Source organism: Mytilus californianus, unplaced genomic scaffold (genome assembly GCF_021869535.1).
Source record: "Mytilus californianus isolate M0D057914Y unplaced genomic scaffold, xbMytCali1.0.p SCAF_14, whole genome shotgun sequence".
NCBI classification, from domain to species: domain Eukaryota; kingdom Metazoa; phylum Mollusca; class Bivalvia; order Mytilida; family Mytilidae; genus Mytilus; species Mytilus californianus.
Genome location: NW_026262626.1, coordinates 30060863 through 30075985, shown reverse-complemented (window position 1 = coordinate 30075985; position 15123 = coordinate 30060863). Strand labels below are relative to the sequence as shown.

The 15123-nt window shown below is 32.5% G+C and overlaps 2 protein-coding genes across 2 annotated transcripts in view; both read right to left on the bottom strand.

The window, feature by feature from the left end:
- LOC127724734 (dnaJ homolog subfamily C member 8-like) overlaps positions 1 to 9711 on the bottom strand; it is a 77102-nt gene extending 67391 nt beyond the window's left edge. Inside the window, exon 1 of the mRNA XM_052231829.1 lies at positions 9618 to 9711. Within this exon, the coding sequence (XP_052087789.1) occupies positions 9618 to 9683 (66 nt within the window). The 5' untranslated portion in view covers positions 9684 to 9711. The remainder of the gene's footprint in view (positions 1 to 9617) is intronic.
- The window catches only part of LOC127724644 (uncharacterized), a 336855-nt gene that overhangs the window by 77587 nt on the left and 244145 nt on the right, over positions 1 to 15123 (bottom strand). The window lies entirely within an intron of this gene.

Here is a 15123-nt window from a genome sequence, read left to right as displayed (position 1 = left end):
TGGGTTTTTTTAAGAGTTGTAAAAGTTATTGATGTCTAAATCTTTTATACTCCAGACTATCAAAAAGTTAACTGCAAAATTAAGTCTATTTAAGCACGGTAAAATATGAAAAAAACGAAGGAAAATATTTTTCACTTATAATTGTGATCTGGATGCTGTCTCTGGATCATAAAGAAGCTTCTGTCTAGGTTTGTAAATTTCATGAATGTTTAATAAAGTTGTTGATGTCTTGAATAAACTGTTGACACTGAAATATGTCTCACCTGTTGGCAGAAAATTCAAAAAGACAATCTGATGGACAGCAACATTGATATTAATTCAAAGTTGCTGGATCATGACCTAGGGGGCAGGGCATGGAAATAGCTGTCAAACTGATATGTACTGATAGTAATGCAACTTTATACTAAATATATCATTGATCTTTAGCAAGTAGTTCCTATCAAACTAACTTGAGCAGAAAACTTAACATTTAATAATTAATTCAAAGTCACTGGACAGGGCCTCAAAATAGTCATCAAACTGATAGTAATGCAACTTTATACTAAATATATCATTGATCTATAGCAAGTAGTTCCTATTAAACTAACTTAAGCAGAAAACTTAACATTGAAAATTAATAATTAATTCAAAGTCACTTGACCATTACCTAGAAGGCAGGGCCTCAAAATAGTCGTCAAACTGATATGTACTGAAAGTAATGCAACTTTATACAAAATATCATTGATCAGTTTTTGTCATTTGGAAACTGTTTTCCATTCCTTAGTATTTGAATTTATCCTAGTATCAAAAGAGAACCAGACTGTTGCATACAGTATTTGACATTTTAGTCCTTTTGTTACCAATTCATGTTTCTGTACTGTGTGCTGTTATACATTACTTTGTTTTTCCTAATGGGTTTATGTAAAAGTGGATTAATGCATTAATTTAGTCTCTTGTGGAGAGTTGTCTCATTGGCAATCATACCACATCTTTTTTTTTATATTGAAACATATCAAACAAGAATGAGTCCATAGTACACGGATGCCCCACTCACACTATCATTTTCTATGTTCAGTGGACCATGAAATTGGGGTCAAAACTCTAATTTGGCATTAAAATTAGAAAGATCATATCATAGGGAAAATGTATACTAAGTTTCAAATTGATTAGACTTCAACTTCATCAAAAACTACCTTGACCAAAAACTTTAACCTAAAGCGGGATAGACGGACGAACGAACGAAAGGTCGAACGGACGCAAAGACCGAAAAACATAATGCCCCCAGGTGAGGCATAAAAACATTATTTAGATTTTAACAAAACATTACTCTGACAGATCTATATCAGTATTAACATTTTTGAATTTTTTCTGCATTTTTTGCTTTTTGGGCTTCAAAAATGAAAATTGCAAAAGTTGTAAGAAAAGCCTCATTTTGAGATCTTTTCATTAATATTGAGATATCAGCCACAGTCTTACCCAAAAAGATATTTTGCCTAAAAACATGTTGATTTGGATAAAATATAATTTTGGGTAAGACTGTTGCTAATATTTATATATGTGTACAACGGCCATCTTGTGTCAAATTTGTCATCACACATGATCATGTACATTGACATGGTGACACAACAACTGGCATTTCTACAAAAAATTATGGAAAGAATTGAAGAAATTTACTACTTTCAAATTTAATTTTAAGGGCCAAATAATGGCTGCTATGATACAGGTCTCCTACCTTCTGAAATATTAAGATTTAAACAAACAGTTTACGGCATTGACCTTAGATTGTAATCCCTGTTTTTAGCATTCAAGACAAAATGTCCTATGTCCGATAGAACAGCAATTTATCATCACTTTCAACGTAAAACTTGTATATGGATAGTTACAGAACAGAGCTATTTCTCAAATGTAAAATTGGTTGGAATAATTCAGATTTATGTCGTAAAATGAAAAGTGATAATTTTTATTCAAACAATTTAACTAAAAATTTACAAAGTACACATCCAATATTATCTAGAATTAAAAGTTAAGCATCAATATTAAATCTCCATTCCAAAGACCAACCATTGATGCAACACTAGAACTTTCTGCTAAGTTGGACAAATACCGCCTGCATCCTAGATTGAGATATGCTAGTGACTTAAATAGAGGAAATCAAAGAAGAGGATAATATAAATATGGTGTAATGTTTCATTATTTGTTGTCTCAGATGCATGTTCACACTTTTTAGTACATTCATGCATATGGCCCGAGAACATAGTTATTTCGTAGTGCATTTCTTTTAGAAAATAAAGTCAAATTAAATAAATGTGGATAGTGTCCACATGTGGACACAGATGATGCCCCTCTTGCATATCATATAGTTATAAAGGGACATAACTGAAGAACGGTAAAAGTGACGCTACCCAAATTTGAACTTGATCTGAGTTTTGTGGTAATAAGCATTGTGTGTACTCTCATAACATTTGGTTGAGGATAACTTAAGTAGAGAACAGAAACTAAAAATTCGGCAATTATTCTATTTGTAAACACGCATAACTCTATCTAGAGCGGTTGTGTATAAGTTTTATAACATTTGGTTGAGACAAACTAAAGTTAGAGAACAGAAACAAAAAATTCAGCAATATTTATGTTTATAAAGGGACATAACTCAAGAATGGTAAAAGTGTCGCCACCAAATTTCGTACTTAATCTGTATTATGTAGTAATAAGCATTGTGTATAAGTTTCACAACATTTGGTTGAGGCAAACTAAAGTTAGAAAATGGAAACAAAAAAATTGTACTTGATCTTAGTTTTGTGGTAATGAATATTGTGTATAGGTTTCATAATGTTTGATTGGGGCAAACTTAAGTTACAGAATGGAAACTAAAAATTTTGCAATCTTTCGATTTAAAAAGGGGCATAACTCAATAATGGTTAAAGTGACACTACCCAAATTCAACTTGATCTGTGTTTTATCAGTGGAAGTCAAAATTAAACATTGCATTGTATAAAGCATTGATTGTAGTTGATTAAACTATAATCATGGACAAAGGAAGATAACTCCAATTTAATAAATTACTTGATATTTAGAAGAAAATAAAAATTTTGCAATTTTTCCATTTATAAAGGGGCATAACTCTAGAACAGTTAAAGTGACGCCACCAAAATTCAGACTTGATCTTTGTTTTGTGGTAATAAGCATTGTGTATAAGTTTCATAACATTTGGTTGAGGCAAACTTAAGTTAGAGAATGGAAACTAAAAATTTAGCAATTTTTCCATTTATAAAGGGGCATAACTCTAGAACGGTTGAAGTGACGCTACCAAAATTCAAACTTGATCTGTGTTTTGTGGTAATAAGCATTGTGTATAAATTTCATAATATTTGGTTGAGGCAAACTTAAGTTAGAGAATGGAAACTAAAAATTTTCCATTTTTTTCATTTATAAAGGGGCATAATTCTAGAACGGTTGAAGTGACGCTACCAAAGTTCAAACTTGATCTGTGTTTTGTGGTAATAAGCATTGTGTATAAGTTTCATATCATTTGGTTGAGGCAAACTAAAGTTACAGAATGGAAACCAACTTTGGGACGTACGGACGTATGGACGGACGGATGTACGTACAGACGGACAAGGGTAAAACTTAATGCCCCCTCCGCTACGGCGGGGACATAAAAAATCGCACCTGCTCTATCTCAAAAAGATTTTACAGTGTAGTGTACTACTATTTGGACAAATAATATCAAAATTATAGAAAAGTCTACCAGCTCTTACTCAAAATATTGACAATTCTATGTTAAGGGGGTCTAAAATTCAGTTTGACAGCTTCAGACATACTAGTTTTTGACCTTTTTTAACTGGACCAAATCACTACTTAACATAAAGATTCAGCACCCAAATTTTTTTAACATGTAATATCACCCCCTTACTAAATATTTCATGCATAAAATATAAAGAAATAAATTTGGAAAGTGTATGAAAAAAATTTGCAAGTTATACACTGTCCACACTAGGGACTATATTTGTATATCAACGAAAATCTAAGGACGATAACTGTATCCTCAGACCATATGTTTGTATATCAGGATCTAACAATACACTCATTTTTATACAGATATGATGAAAAATCTTTGAGGACCAATATTATTAAGTTCAATGGGGCATTTCTCTAAAAATAAACCTCAATTTACAGGAATATCCTACTCACATGTTCAACTGCATATTAAAATCTAACAATGTACCACTTCCATGTAGATATGATAAAACCATGAAGGAGAAGTTGTGATGAAAGGGTAGGTGCTGGACAGGGCCATATTTTTTTCAATTTTAAGGGCCAATAAAATGCTTCGCTGAGCGCAGCCTGATACGACCTCAGAGGTCGAACCCTGAACATTTGGGGCAAATTTGGACACAATATTCAAGCTTGATACTATCTGAATTTGGATTGTGATCAAATTTTTGACATAATATAGGTTTCTGACACAAAATAAATGTGGTCAAAGATCTTACAAATTTAATGTGCAATACTGTGCAATTGAAGATTTCTTCTTGAAACTTTTCAAAAATTAGAAATTCGAAAAATTTGGGGAAAATAATATGGACCCCTTAAAAAAAATTGGAACCCCCCCCCAACTTTTCAAATCCCCCTTGGAGCATTAGCCATCAAACTCAATCCCAGTCTTTCCTTTGTAGTATGGAACCATTGTAAGGGAGGTAACTCTAATGCAAAAAAAAACCAAACAAAGAATAATCAATTCGGAGTATAAAAATTTATTACCACTGAAACCCTTTGATATACACTATTATAATATTATATGTATTTAAATCACAGTATTTGATGTTTCTAGAAACAGCTAAAAAATATTTCATACTAGAACTAGCAAACAAATAGCAAAAAGTACCAACATAAAGAAACAAAGCTAAAGTAATTGTCCATTAACATGGAAACCCTTGTTTTTCCCCCTTTTTTGCCCCTTATTCCTTAACCGTTTGAGCCATAACCCCCCAAAGCCAATTCTTACCATCCCTTTGTGGTATGGAAACTTGTGGTATAATTAATAGAGATCCATTCACTTAAACTAAAGTTAGAGTGCGAAAACCAATGTGTCTTCAGACGACGACGACAACAACAACGTCATACCAATATACGACCGCAAAAATTTTGCGGTCGTACAAAAATAAGAAGATATGGTATGATTGCGAATAAGATAAATTTCCACCAGACACCAAATGATGGACAATCCATATAACTCTCCTTTCATCAAATGCCATTTATCAAAAATATTATCCTACTAAATTGAATGACTTAAGTAAAACATTTTTCAGAGAAATTTTCAAAAAAGCCAAAAACCAAAGTTTTTTCTGGTGTAGTTAATTACCGGGATATTCTAAAGTAAAAAAGCAGCTGCACCAAGAATTCTTTCAAAATAGGTGTACACTTGTAGAGAAAGCACATAGAATCTGTGAAAAACATTCTTAAATTTCAAAATCCAAAGAATTTTTAACACAAGTGCACATGCTGATATAGTCTGAAATATGAAGGTTTTACTACAAGTATCTAAAAATGAATTGACAGCTAATCACCTCAAGACAATACAAAAATTCTTTATACATAATTCAAAAGCAGTGTAAGGGAGGTAATTCAAAGTTGTGTTTGAATTACCTCCCTTACACTGTAATTTGAACTTAAATAATTGTCTATTAACCAGGACACCCTTGTTTTTTCTCACTTTTGTGCTCCTAATTCCTAAACGGTTTGAGCCATAACCCCCCAAAGTCAATCCTAACCATCCCTTTGTGGTATGGGAACTTGTGGTACAATTTCAGAGAGATCCATACACTGTTCCACAAGTTTTTGTCTGGAAACTAGAAAAATGCTTATTTGGGCCCCTTTTTTACCCCTAATTCCTAAACCGTTGGGACCATAACCCAAAATTAATCCCAACCTTCCTTTTGTGGTTTCAAACCTTGTGTTTAAATTCCATAGATTTATATTTACTTAAACTAAAGTTATTGTCCAGAAACCAAATGTCTTCCGACGACGCTGACGCTGAAGCCAACAACGACATGATACTAATATACGACCACAAAAATTTTGCGGTTATATAAAAATGAAATGTGTGCTGTACATAACAATACATAGTGCAAATAAAAACATGGGACTTGAAATCTAATGAGTAATAGCATAGATATAATAGCCATAGATAAAGTACTCAGAATATGTCCCACTAAGCCCCATGAAGTTTCCTTTGAAATATCAAAAGCACGGCACTGCGCGTAGTGGCCTGTGATGTAGATGATATTTGCCGACATCTTCCCAATAGACTACTTATCATAATTATATTTAAATTATCGGGCACTGGTCTTATCAGCCAATAATTAATGTGCATTACCTGTCTCAAGTAAAAATATGCCAGGAGGCGGAAACAATAAGAAGCGTCTGATTGTAAAAGTTGTTTAGATTGTAATTTATCTGGAGAAAATCGGTCAACAAATGAGAAGGTTATCATGGAAATTGGACTTAACAGGTATATAAAATTAAATTGTCATAGCACTTGCATCGGTTGCACTCGGGAAATAAGACCTGTATGATTGAAAAGAGGAGACATATCATTTACTGATGGTATGCGTGGTAAGAGGTCGAACCGAGTCGAATTTTTCTATGGCGATTTAAAACTTATTAAATGTCTGCACTGTGGATTATAAAAGCTTGAGCTAGTTGCTAAAATATAGTTACATTAGAAATTTCCATGTCACTTGATTTTATTGAATGTTATTTGTTTAAATCTCAAATTAGTGATATTATTTTCATGTCAAAAATTTATTCTTACTGAGTTTCAGCTTAAATTTACAGTGGAAGAGGGTATAAAACAGAAACTCGACTTGACATAAAAAAAATAATTTGCAAATATTTTATTTGTGTATATGTTGTGTACAAGTTGTCATGTTGTACAAATTATAATTTGTACAGATTTTTTGTACAAGTTATCAGTGTTTTATGAACCACTTAACACAAATGGATGATGCAAGCACACAGTCTTTTGTTTCGTATATTTCTGTCATATTTTTACAACTACATGATACAGTCTAATACTGAGCTTTGAATCAAAACATTATAAGAACTCAAAAAGACTTTTGATGGATATGATTTTGGTATAAGGAGAAAAATAAAATTAGAATTTAAACAATTCTGGTGTCCTTATTTCCAGTTTGAGGACAAGGAGAATAGCACTAAATGTTATGTTGAAGTATATAAATTTGAATTTAAAACATTAAACTGATACATTTTAGAAGATAAACCTGTATCACCTGGTGCAAGAAGGTATGTGTCAAAAAACTTATAACTTGTACAAAAACCCTGTACAAATTATAATTTGTACAAACTTACATCTTGTACACAACATATATATATAATGTTGTTTTTAATATATCAGTAAAACATTTATCAACCACATCTTTTAATATATCTTCTTGTATATTTTGCCATGTAGTTCCTCTTATTCAAATCTTAACATCGCGTATTTCAATCTTTTTAACATTGGTGAAGAAAACTTATGTGGTAGACATACTGAAATACATTAAATAATTGGGAAATAGCATAGGCACATTTCTTCTATTATACCTTTCCGCTTCCCATTTTTCGTGCTTGTTTTGCAATTAAATAGCTGGTGGTATATTCTGATTGTCGATTTCATTTTTGAAGTAAACAATATATATATTAAGCGTTATAATTGCTATTAGAAAATTAAAATATAGGAGTTTTGTCCTGTGTCATTCATGGTTTATTTTCCCTTCCATCTTACAATTGTGTTAGAGGTATTATTCGTACCATAAGTAAGCTATATATATATATATATATATCCCTCTGCAAGTCTGCCCGTTCATTTATCAACATACTTTTTGTGTACTTTATTTATATCACTTCTTGGTTTGGTACATGTATGAACCCAGTTGTGTGTATTTTCCTTTACAGTGATTGATTACATGATTGTTGATTCACAACGTTAAGTGGCAAATATTTGATGCATATTCAGGACTAATAAGAACCTTGTAAACATCGGTCATCTTTACTTGCATTTTAAGCACGTATATAAGGCAAAAAAAAAATATATGTCTGTTTAAGGTTACATACTTTAAAAAAATAGGGTAGGTAGGTCGGTATTTCCATTTTATTTTATTTTTTCATTTTATATTTTTTGACATGATTTTGAGTCATGTGATTTCGTCTTGTCCTGGTCCGAGTTAATCATGGACCGAGTTTACCCATACTTTTAATGATTGAATTGTTTCCCTTTGTTATTGGTTGGAAAAAATGGCGGCAAAGTGTTTATTTCATCACACGAGTTGCGAACTTCCTTAAAACAGCTGTCATATTCACGATTGTGAACATTGGGATGTATCTGGCAATTGATTTATATTATAGGCAACACTAACTTCACTTTTGACACGAGTTCAGTTTATTTTTCACTTTACGACAGAAATAAAATGACTTAGGGTCGGCGCTCAAAAGTAGGGTCGGTCAGGTAGCCGTAAACATGTTAAACAGACATATATTTTTTTTGGCCTAAACATTCCAAACAAAATGCCAAGGAATTACACCTTGTATAATGAAAGGTAGATACAAAATAAAACTCATGTATCAAATAACCTATTTTTAACAAAATAGTTTTACGTTCATATCAGTAGTCTTGTAAAAATCAAAGAGATAAGGTATTAAGTGTCATTTGTACGTATGTATCTCCTTCTTTTTTCTTTCTCGCATTGCTTTATAATAAATTTCAACTTTCAGGATTTACCATGTAAATGATTAAACTGGACCCCTGTTGTGTTCACTTATTGCTGCACTAAAAACAGGTACGGCCTAAATCCCGCGGTCAGCTTTCGGTCTAAGTGATTTAATCATTTAGACGAGACTAGTACATCATGTGCTGTGTTTATTATGTATTATACCGACAGGAACTCAAGCGAGAAATTAGCACATTACTATCCCTACTGAGTTCTAAAGGAAATGAAAGATACCGACTCAGTTTGTCAAGAATATGATAACACGTTGGTGGGGCATTAATCTGCACTGCCACCACGGAGTTAATAAACAGATACTTATTTAATTTGCGGCATCGCAGTATTAACATTTGAGGTCAAGTTGTCAAAAGTTCCTGTCAATATAATTGGTCAATTTCAAAGCAAATCGTTGAATTTGTAAGACTCGTCCAATTAATGCCAAGGTGACAATGGCTCCAACCCGTTCCTTAGGTGCAGAGATTTAGATGGAATGGCGGACAAGTTTAGTGATTGATGTACCGGAAGATTACGATTACTACCGAAGAATGACATATTACTCTCCCGGTTCACAATTTATTAGATATTAATCAACGACAATTGCCAATAAAGGCTAATTAATACCAAGTGTGACATGTTTATTAGAGGGTGATAAAATTTCGGCAAATATCATCTGCTTTTGATGTGGGTTCAGTACTTTATCTATGGCTATTATATCTATGGTAATAGTATCTGAGCAGATAGTATGCAGTAGGCTAGTACTACTACTAGGGTCGGAATGTTGCCGGAAAGTCTTGATACATGTTTTACAGCACTGATGTGTGTAATTTACACCAAATAAATTGTTACGAAAAAATATTAAAATAAGTCGTCGTTTACTTCAGTATAAAACAGATTAAAAGCGGATTCAGATTCAGCACTATTCGAAGACTCTCCAGACGCCATTTTCTTCTTTGTACCTCCAATTTGAAGAGTTCATTTGTGCGTTCGAGCAATCAGCTCTGTAGTTAAACTTATGATGGATATATATACATTACATCAAGTGGGTCTCATTGGGGTCTAAGCATGACCCGGGATTGCCGATTTTTTTGTAAGCGTGACACGTGAAAGTCAAATTATTGTGCCGTGAAAACGGGAAATGAAGTCTAACGGGACACGGGAAATTACAAAAAAATGAGAACTGCTTACGCACATAGTGTTATAAGATAAGATAAGATAATAAAACTTTATTTTGATTCGGCATAAGTTAAAAGACACAACACAAGCTCTAAGGAGCTTTTGACCGAATATAAAAACATATACATAACATAAAAACAGTCTAATTTGACATATAAAACAACCTGTAATACGAAGTTAAATCTCACTTACATAGCATGCAATAAAAATTTAGCAACAAATTTAAAATGAAATAAAACATGCTAGACCAGAGCAACCATGCAAAAGCAACATAAATAATAAACACCTCAAGAATTATCTGCAAGCAGAACAGCGACATTCCAAACCGTTCCAGGACTGAACAAGACTTCTAAAATGTGAAAAACTATTTTCAGTCCTGAAATGGTTTGGAAGGCTGTTCCATAAAGTAGCGGCAGCAAATTTGAAAGATTTTTTACCGTAACGGGTTGACTTTACCTGTGGAACATCCAGAATATTTACATACCTGAAAGAATACTTAGATTTTTTGACACTCACCAAATTTTGTAAGCACACAGGAGCTATATTATGATAAGTTATAATCTTAAAAGGTTTTAGAGCCATTGTTCTAATCCGTCTGATCTGCAAGGAGGGCACCTTTAGCTTTAAGTAAGAGGTCCTCGTAGGGGCTGGTAAAATCCTCATATACAAAACGGAGTGCTCTTTCCTGCAATTTTACTGTTTTTTCACATGTAAGGTTCGAGTTTTGAATATGTATAGATGGGTTTTGTTCAAAGGTCTTTTTGCCACCAGCCAAAACTTGAAACTTGTCGGGGTTTGCTTGCATTTTATTCACCCGGAACCACTCAATAAGTATTTTTGACTCAGATTCCAAAGTTGAAATTAATAAATCAAAATCTGGAGTACAGAAAGACAGAGTATTGTCATCTGCATAGTTATATAAACTACCATTTTTAACAAAAAGAAAAATATCATTTACAAATATGTTAAACAACAATGGCCCTAGCATAGAACCCTGTGATACGCCTTTATGGATGTCAGCCCAACCACTCAGAACATTGTTGACTTTAATTTGTTGTTTACGATTAGATAAATATGACTTTAAAAGAGCAACTGCATGGGGGGATACACCATATGCTGGTATTTATCTAGCAAGATATTGTGAGGCAGGCAGTCAAAAGCCTTAGAAAGATCCATTAATACCGCTGCAATGTACTGATTTTAATCAAGAGCTTCACGCCAATCTTCTAACACTCTGAGAAGTGTGGTCTGACATCCATGTCCACGTCTAAATGCACACAAAAAAGGATTAAATATTTTATCAAAGTATTCAATTAGTTGAATTTCATATATTTTTTCAAAGATTTTAGAAAATATGGGTAAGAAACTAACTGGTCTATAGTTTGTTTTTAATAATGGGTCACTCTTTTTATGAAGGGGGGTCACTTGGGCTTCTTTAAGTTTATCAGGGAAACAGTTATTTTCAATTGACAAATTTACAAGAGTTGTCAGCTGTGGTGCAATATAAGATTTACAATTTTTTACTATTTTTGCTGGAATACCATCAGCTCCTGTAGCCTTCTTGATGTTTATTTTATTCAATATTTTATTGACATTTTCGTTAGATACTTTCTTTAATTGAAAGTCAGAAACATGCTTTCTGTTACTCAAAATTTCTTTATACTTGGGTGATTTGAGGGGTCATACACCACATCTGCTCCAATTTTGTCTGCTACTGTGGAGAAAAAAAATTATAAAAAACATTTGAAACTTCATTTGGACTATTTACAATTTTGTCATTTTCACACAATAAGATTTTTTGTTCTCCACAGTTCCCCTTTTTTGAGAAAAATGGTTTGACTGTTTTCCAAAACTCGCATGATTTTGAGCCACCAGAGCAACGTTCTAAAAAGTATACTTTTATTGATTTTCTCTTTATCTTAGTTACCAAATTTCTTTGTTTTCTAAATTTCTCCCAATTTTTGTCACTCCGGTTTTTAGTATATTGTGAATAAAGCATTTGTTTTCTATATATGGCCCCTCTCAGTTCTTTATTCATACATGGCAGTGGTTTTCTTCTTTGACACCTAGATTTGACAGGTGCATGTTTATTTAATATATTTTTAAAATCTTTTTCATAATCATCATAAATACTATTTAAATCTTTCTCAATACAGTTTTCTGAAATCTTTATTTTCTGTAAATCATTTGTAAATTGGTCAATATCAAAAGTTTTGTAACTTCTATATGTTACGTCCCTGCATTTTTGTGCAGGTAAATTCCCTTTCACAACTGTAGAAATAATATAGTGTAAGCGGGATACGGGAATCTGACAAAACAGTAAGCGGGATCCGGGATCAGAACCCCCCAATGAGACCCCCATCAAGGATTTGTATAGTATTGTCTTACTATACAATACTTGATTACATGTATATGTGTTCTGATTTTAAATGAATGTAAGAGAATAGGAATGCCCTTTACCGTCAGGCGTCAAACGGTCACTTTCGGCTACCGTTAGCGTCAAATTGGTTAAAATTTTATCGTGATTCGTCAAAAGATCCTTATCGCGATAAGTCAGATTTAATTATTAACCGTTGCCGTTATTTATGGAAAGAATTCAACGTGATTCGTCAAAATCAGTCGATTTTTTTTTATCGTCATACAGAAAGCGTACATTTATTTTATCGGCATGCACCAAAAATTACCGTAAACGTCATTTTGCAAGATTTTTTACCGTTATTCGTCATAAAGGTACCCCCCTTACAACCCTCATGTAACCCATACCTACTTATATAATACACTCAACGTTTTTTTATTTAATTACTCGCGATGTACAGTGTACCACCTTCTAATAATATTTTTTTTGTTTAATTTATGTGACACGCGTTTGTAACATATTTAAAAATGTAAAGTTTGAACTTTTAATTATGATTACAGAATCATTAATTTTAAAAGTAACTTAAGTTTTACATAGACGTTTTTTATTTTATATTTTTATTTCAAACTGGTGCATATAGGTGTCCGACCACCAATTCAAAACCCCTATATAATCTATCAAATATTTCTATTTTCACACGGCTTACCTTAAGGTGGATCATCGGTTTATATTTCCTAAGATAGAATTTTCTTATACTTTGCAAAAATGTAGATTTTATCATGCTTTTTTTTTAAATGTACAAGAAAAAGAATAGGTCACCGTGCTATTTTTCAAGCTGCAAGTCGTGCAAAATTGCACAATTTTGCATCAGTTCATGAGAAAAAAATTTGTGAATAAAAAGAAATTGGTGAAAAATTTCAAAATGAAGTACGAGAATGATTTCTTGCTACAAGTAAAAAAACATTAGCATTCCTTTCTAAAAAAAAATACTGTTAGAGTTATCTCCCTTTAAATGGCTAAGTTGAAAATTGATTCAAACAAAAACGAATATTTGGTATTTGTTAAAACAGTCTCAATGATCCATTAAATCACTTACTTTTCTTTATTTGAATAAACTTTCTTACACATTAACTGCCAATCTGTCTCAAACTTTGCAGATTTAATCATAGAACTAGATCAATTGTGTACTGCTCTTTTACAATCCAAGATGGCAGTATGAATTAATCTACCTTAAGAATAACTTCATAGAAACCAGGTATATCCTGAATTGTACATGTATCACCTTTTATATATGCTAATGTTCAACCAATGTTTAAAGTCTTGTACTGAAACACGACCGTTCGGAAGTAAACTGCTACTTAAAACAACCCCTGGTTTTCTGGAAATCTTAAATAAGTACTATGGAACACATTAATTTAATCCTCAATTTTTAAATGCAAAATCATGGACAAGTAAATTTTTGCTCAAATAGTGTAGATATATTTCTCTTTCACCAAGAGTTTCATTTCTGCAATTTGTTTGTTATTTTAAGTAAACAATACTGAACATCAAAAGAACTATTGTATGAGAAGGCCTCCGGGGCGAATTGCCGGGTGGTATGACACCTAAAGACACATAAAAATTTATCAGAAGTCTTTTGTTTTGCTTTTATTCTTAATCCATGGTCAATGTGTAGTCTATAAAATCATATCTTATCGTATTGTAACTTATATTTGCAAAATTTGAATAACACTTAATTTGAACTGACTGTAATGTATGTGAACCACCTTTGATAAGTGTTTGGTATGACGAAAAATTTTCACTTCTGTTCTCGTACTATGAACAACAAAATTATTTATTTTGTAAAAAATATTTCCATGCTCCATGTATACCTTACAACAAAATTATTTTTATTTACCTGTGTACGTTATTTTATTTGGCAGCATTTTGTCCAAGGTTATGGTTGTCTTTCTGGTATTGTTTTACATCTACCCCCCCCCCTTTTTTTAATTAATTTTGTATTTACATTGTGTCTTAGATCAAATTTATTCGTTCATTGTATGTTCACTAAGTCTTGTTCTTTTGATATATGTCTTGATTAAGTTAACCCATTTCAATTGATATTTTATAGTGTGTCTTGCCATGTTGTGATGTTACACTGTTGTTTCAGGTTAGGGTGAAGGTTGGCGCCTATTTAAACGTTTTTAAACCCGCTGCATTTGTTTGCACCTGTCCTAAGTCAGGAACCTGATGTTCAGTAGTTGTTGTTTGTTGATGTGGTTCATAAGTGTTTCCCGTTTCTCGTTTTTTATATAGATAAGACCGTTGGTTTTCCTGTTTGAATGGTTCCACACTAGTCATTTTTGGGGCCCTTTATAGCTTGCTGTTCGATGTGAGCCAAGGCTCCGTGCTGAAGGCCGTACTTTGACCTATAACGGTTTACTTTTATATATTGTGACATGGACGGAGAGTTGTCTCATTGGCACTCATACAACATCTTCTTATATCTATATAATGACTTTCATCAGAAGTCAATTATTAGGGCCCTAATAATGGACTTCTGCTATCATAGAAAATACCGTGATATGCATGAACATAAACTTTCAATATCAAGATCAATTTTAGTTGATTTTTTCTTCTCTTTCCTACTGCTTTTACAAACGACGCAAAATTTCTGTGTAGTTCACTAACAATTCAGTGTTTTATATTGTCAGTATTTTTCGAGAGCAACATCTACAACGTCCGGGTTTTTTAACAAATGGTACGGGTTTTTTGAAGAAAATGTGAATAAGAAGGAAGAAAATCTTGGGCTTAAAAACTGACTATTTCTAGTTTGTAACTGTTATTTAGCGGAGGACAATGTTATTTATTCTT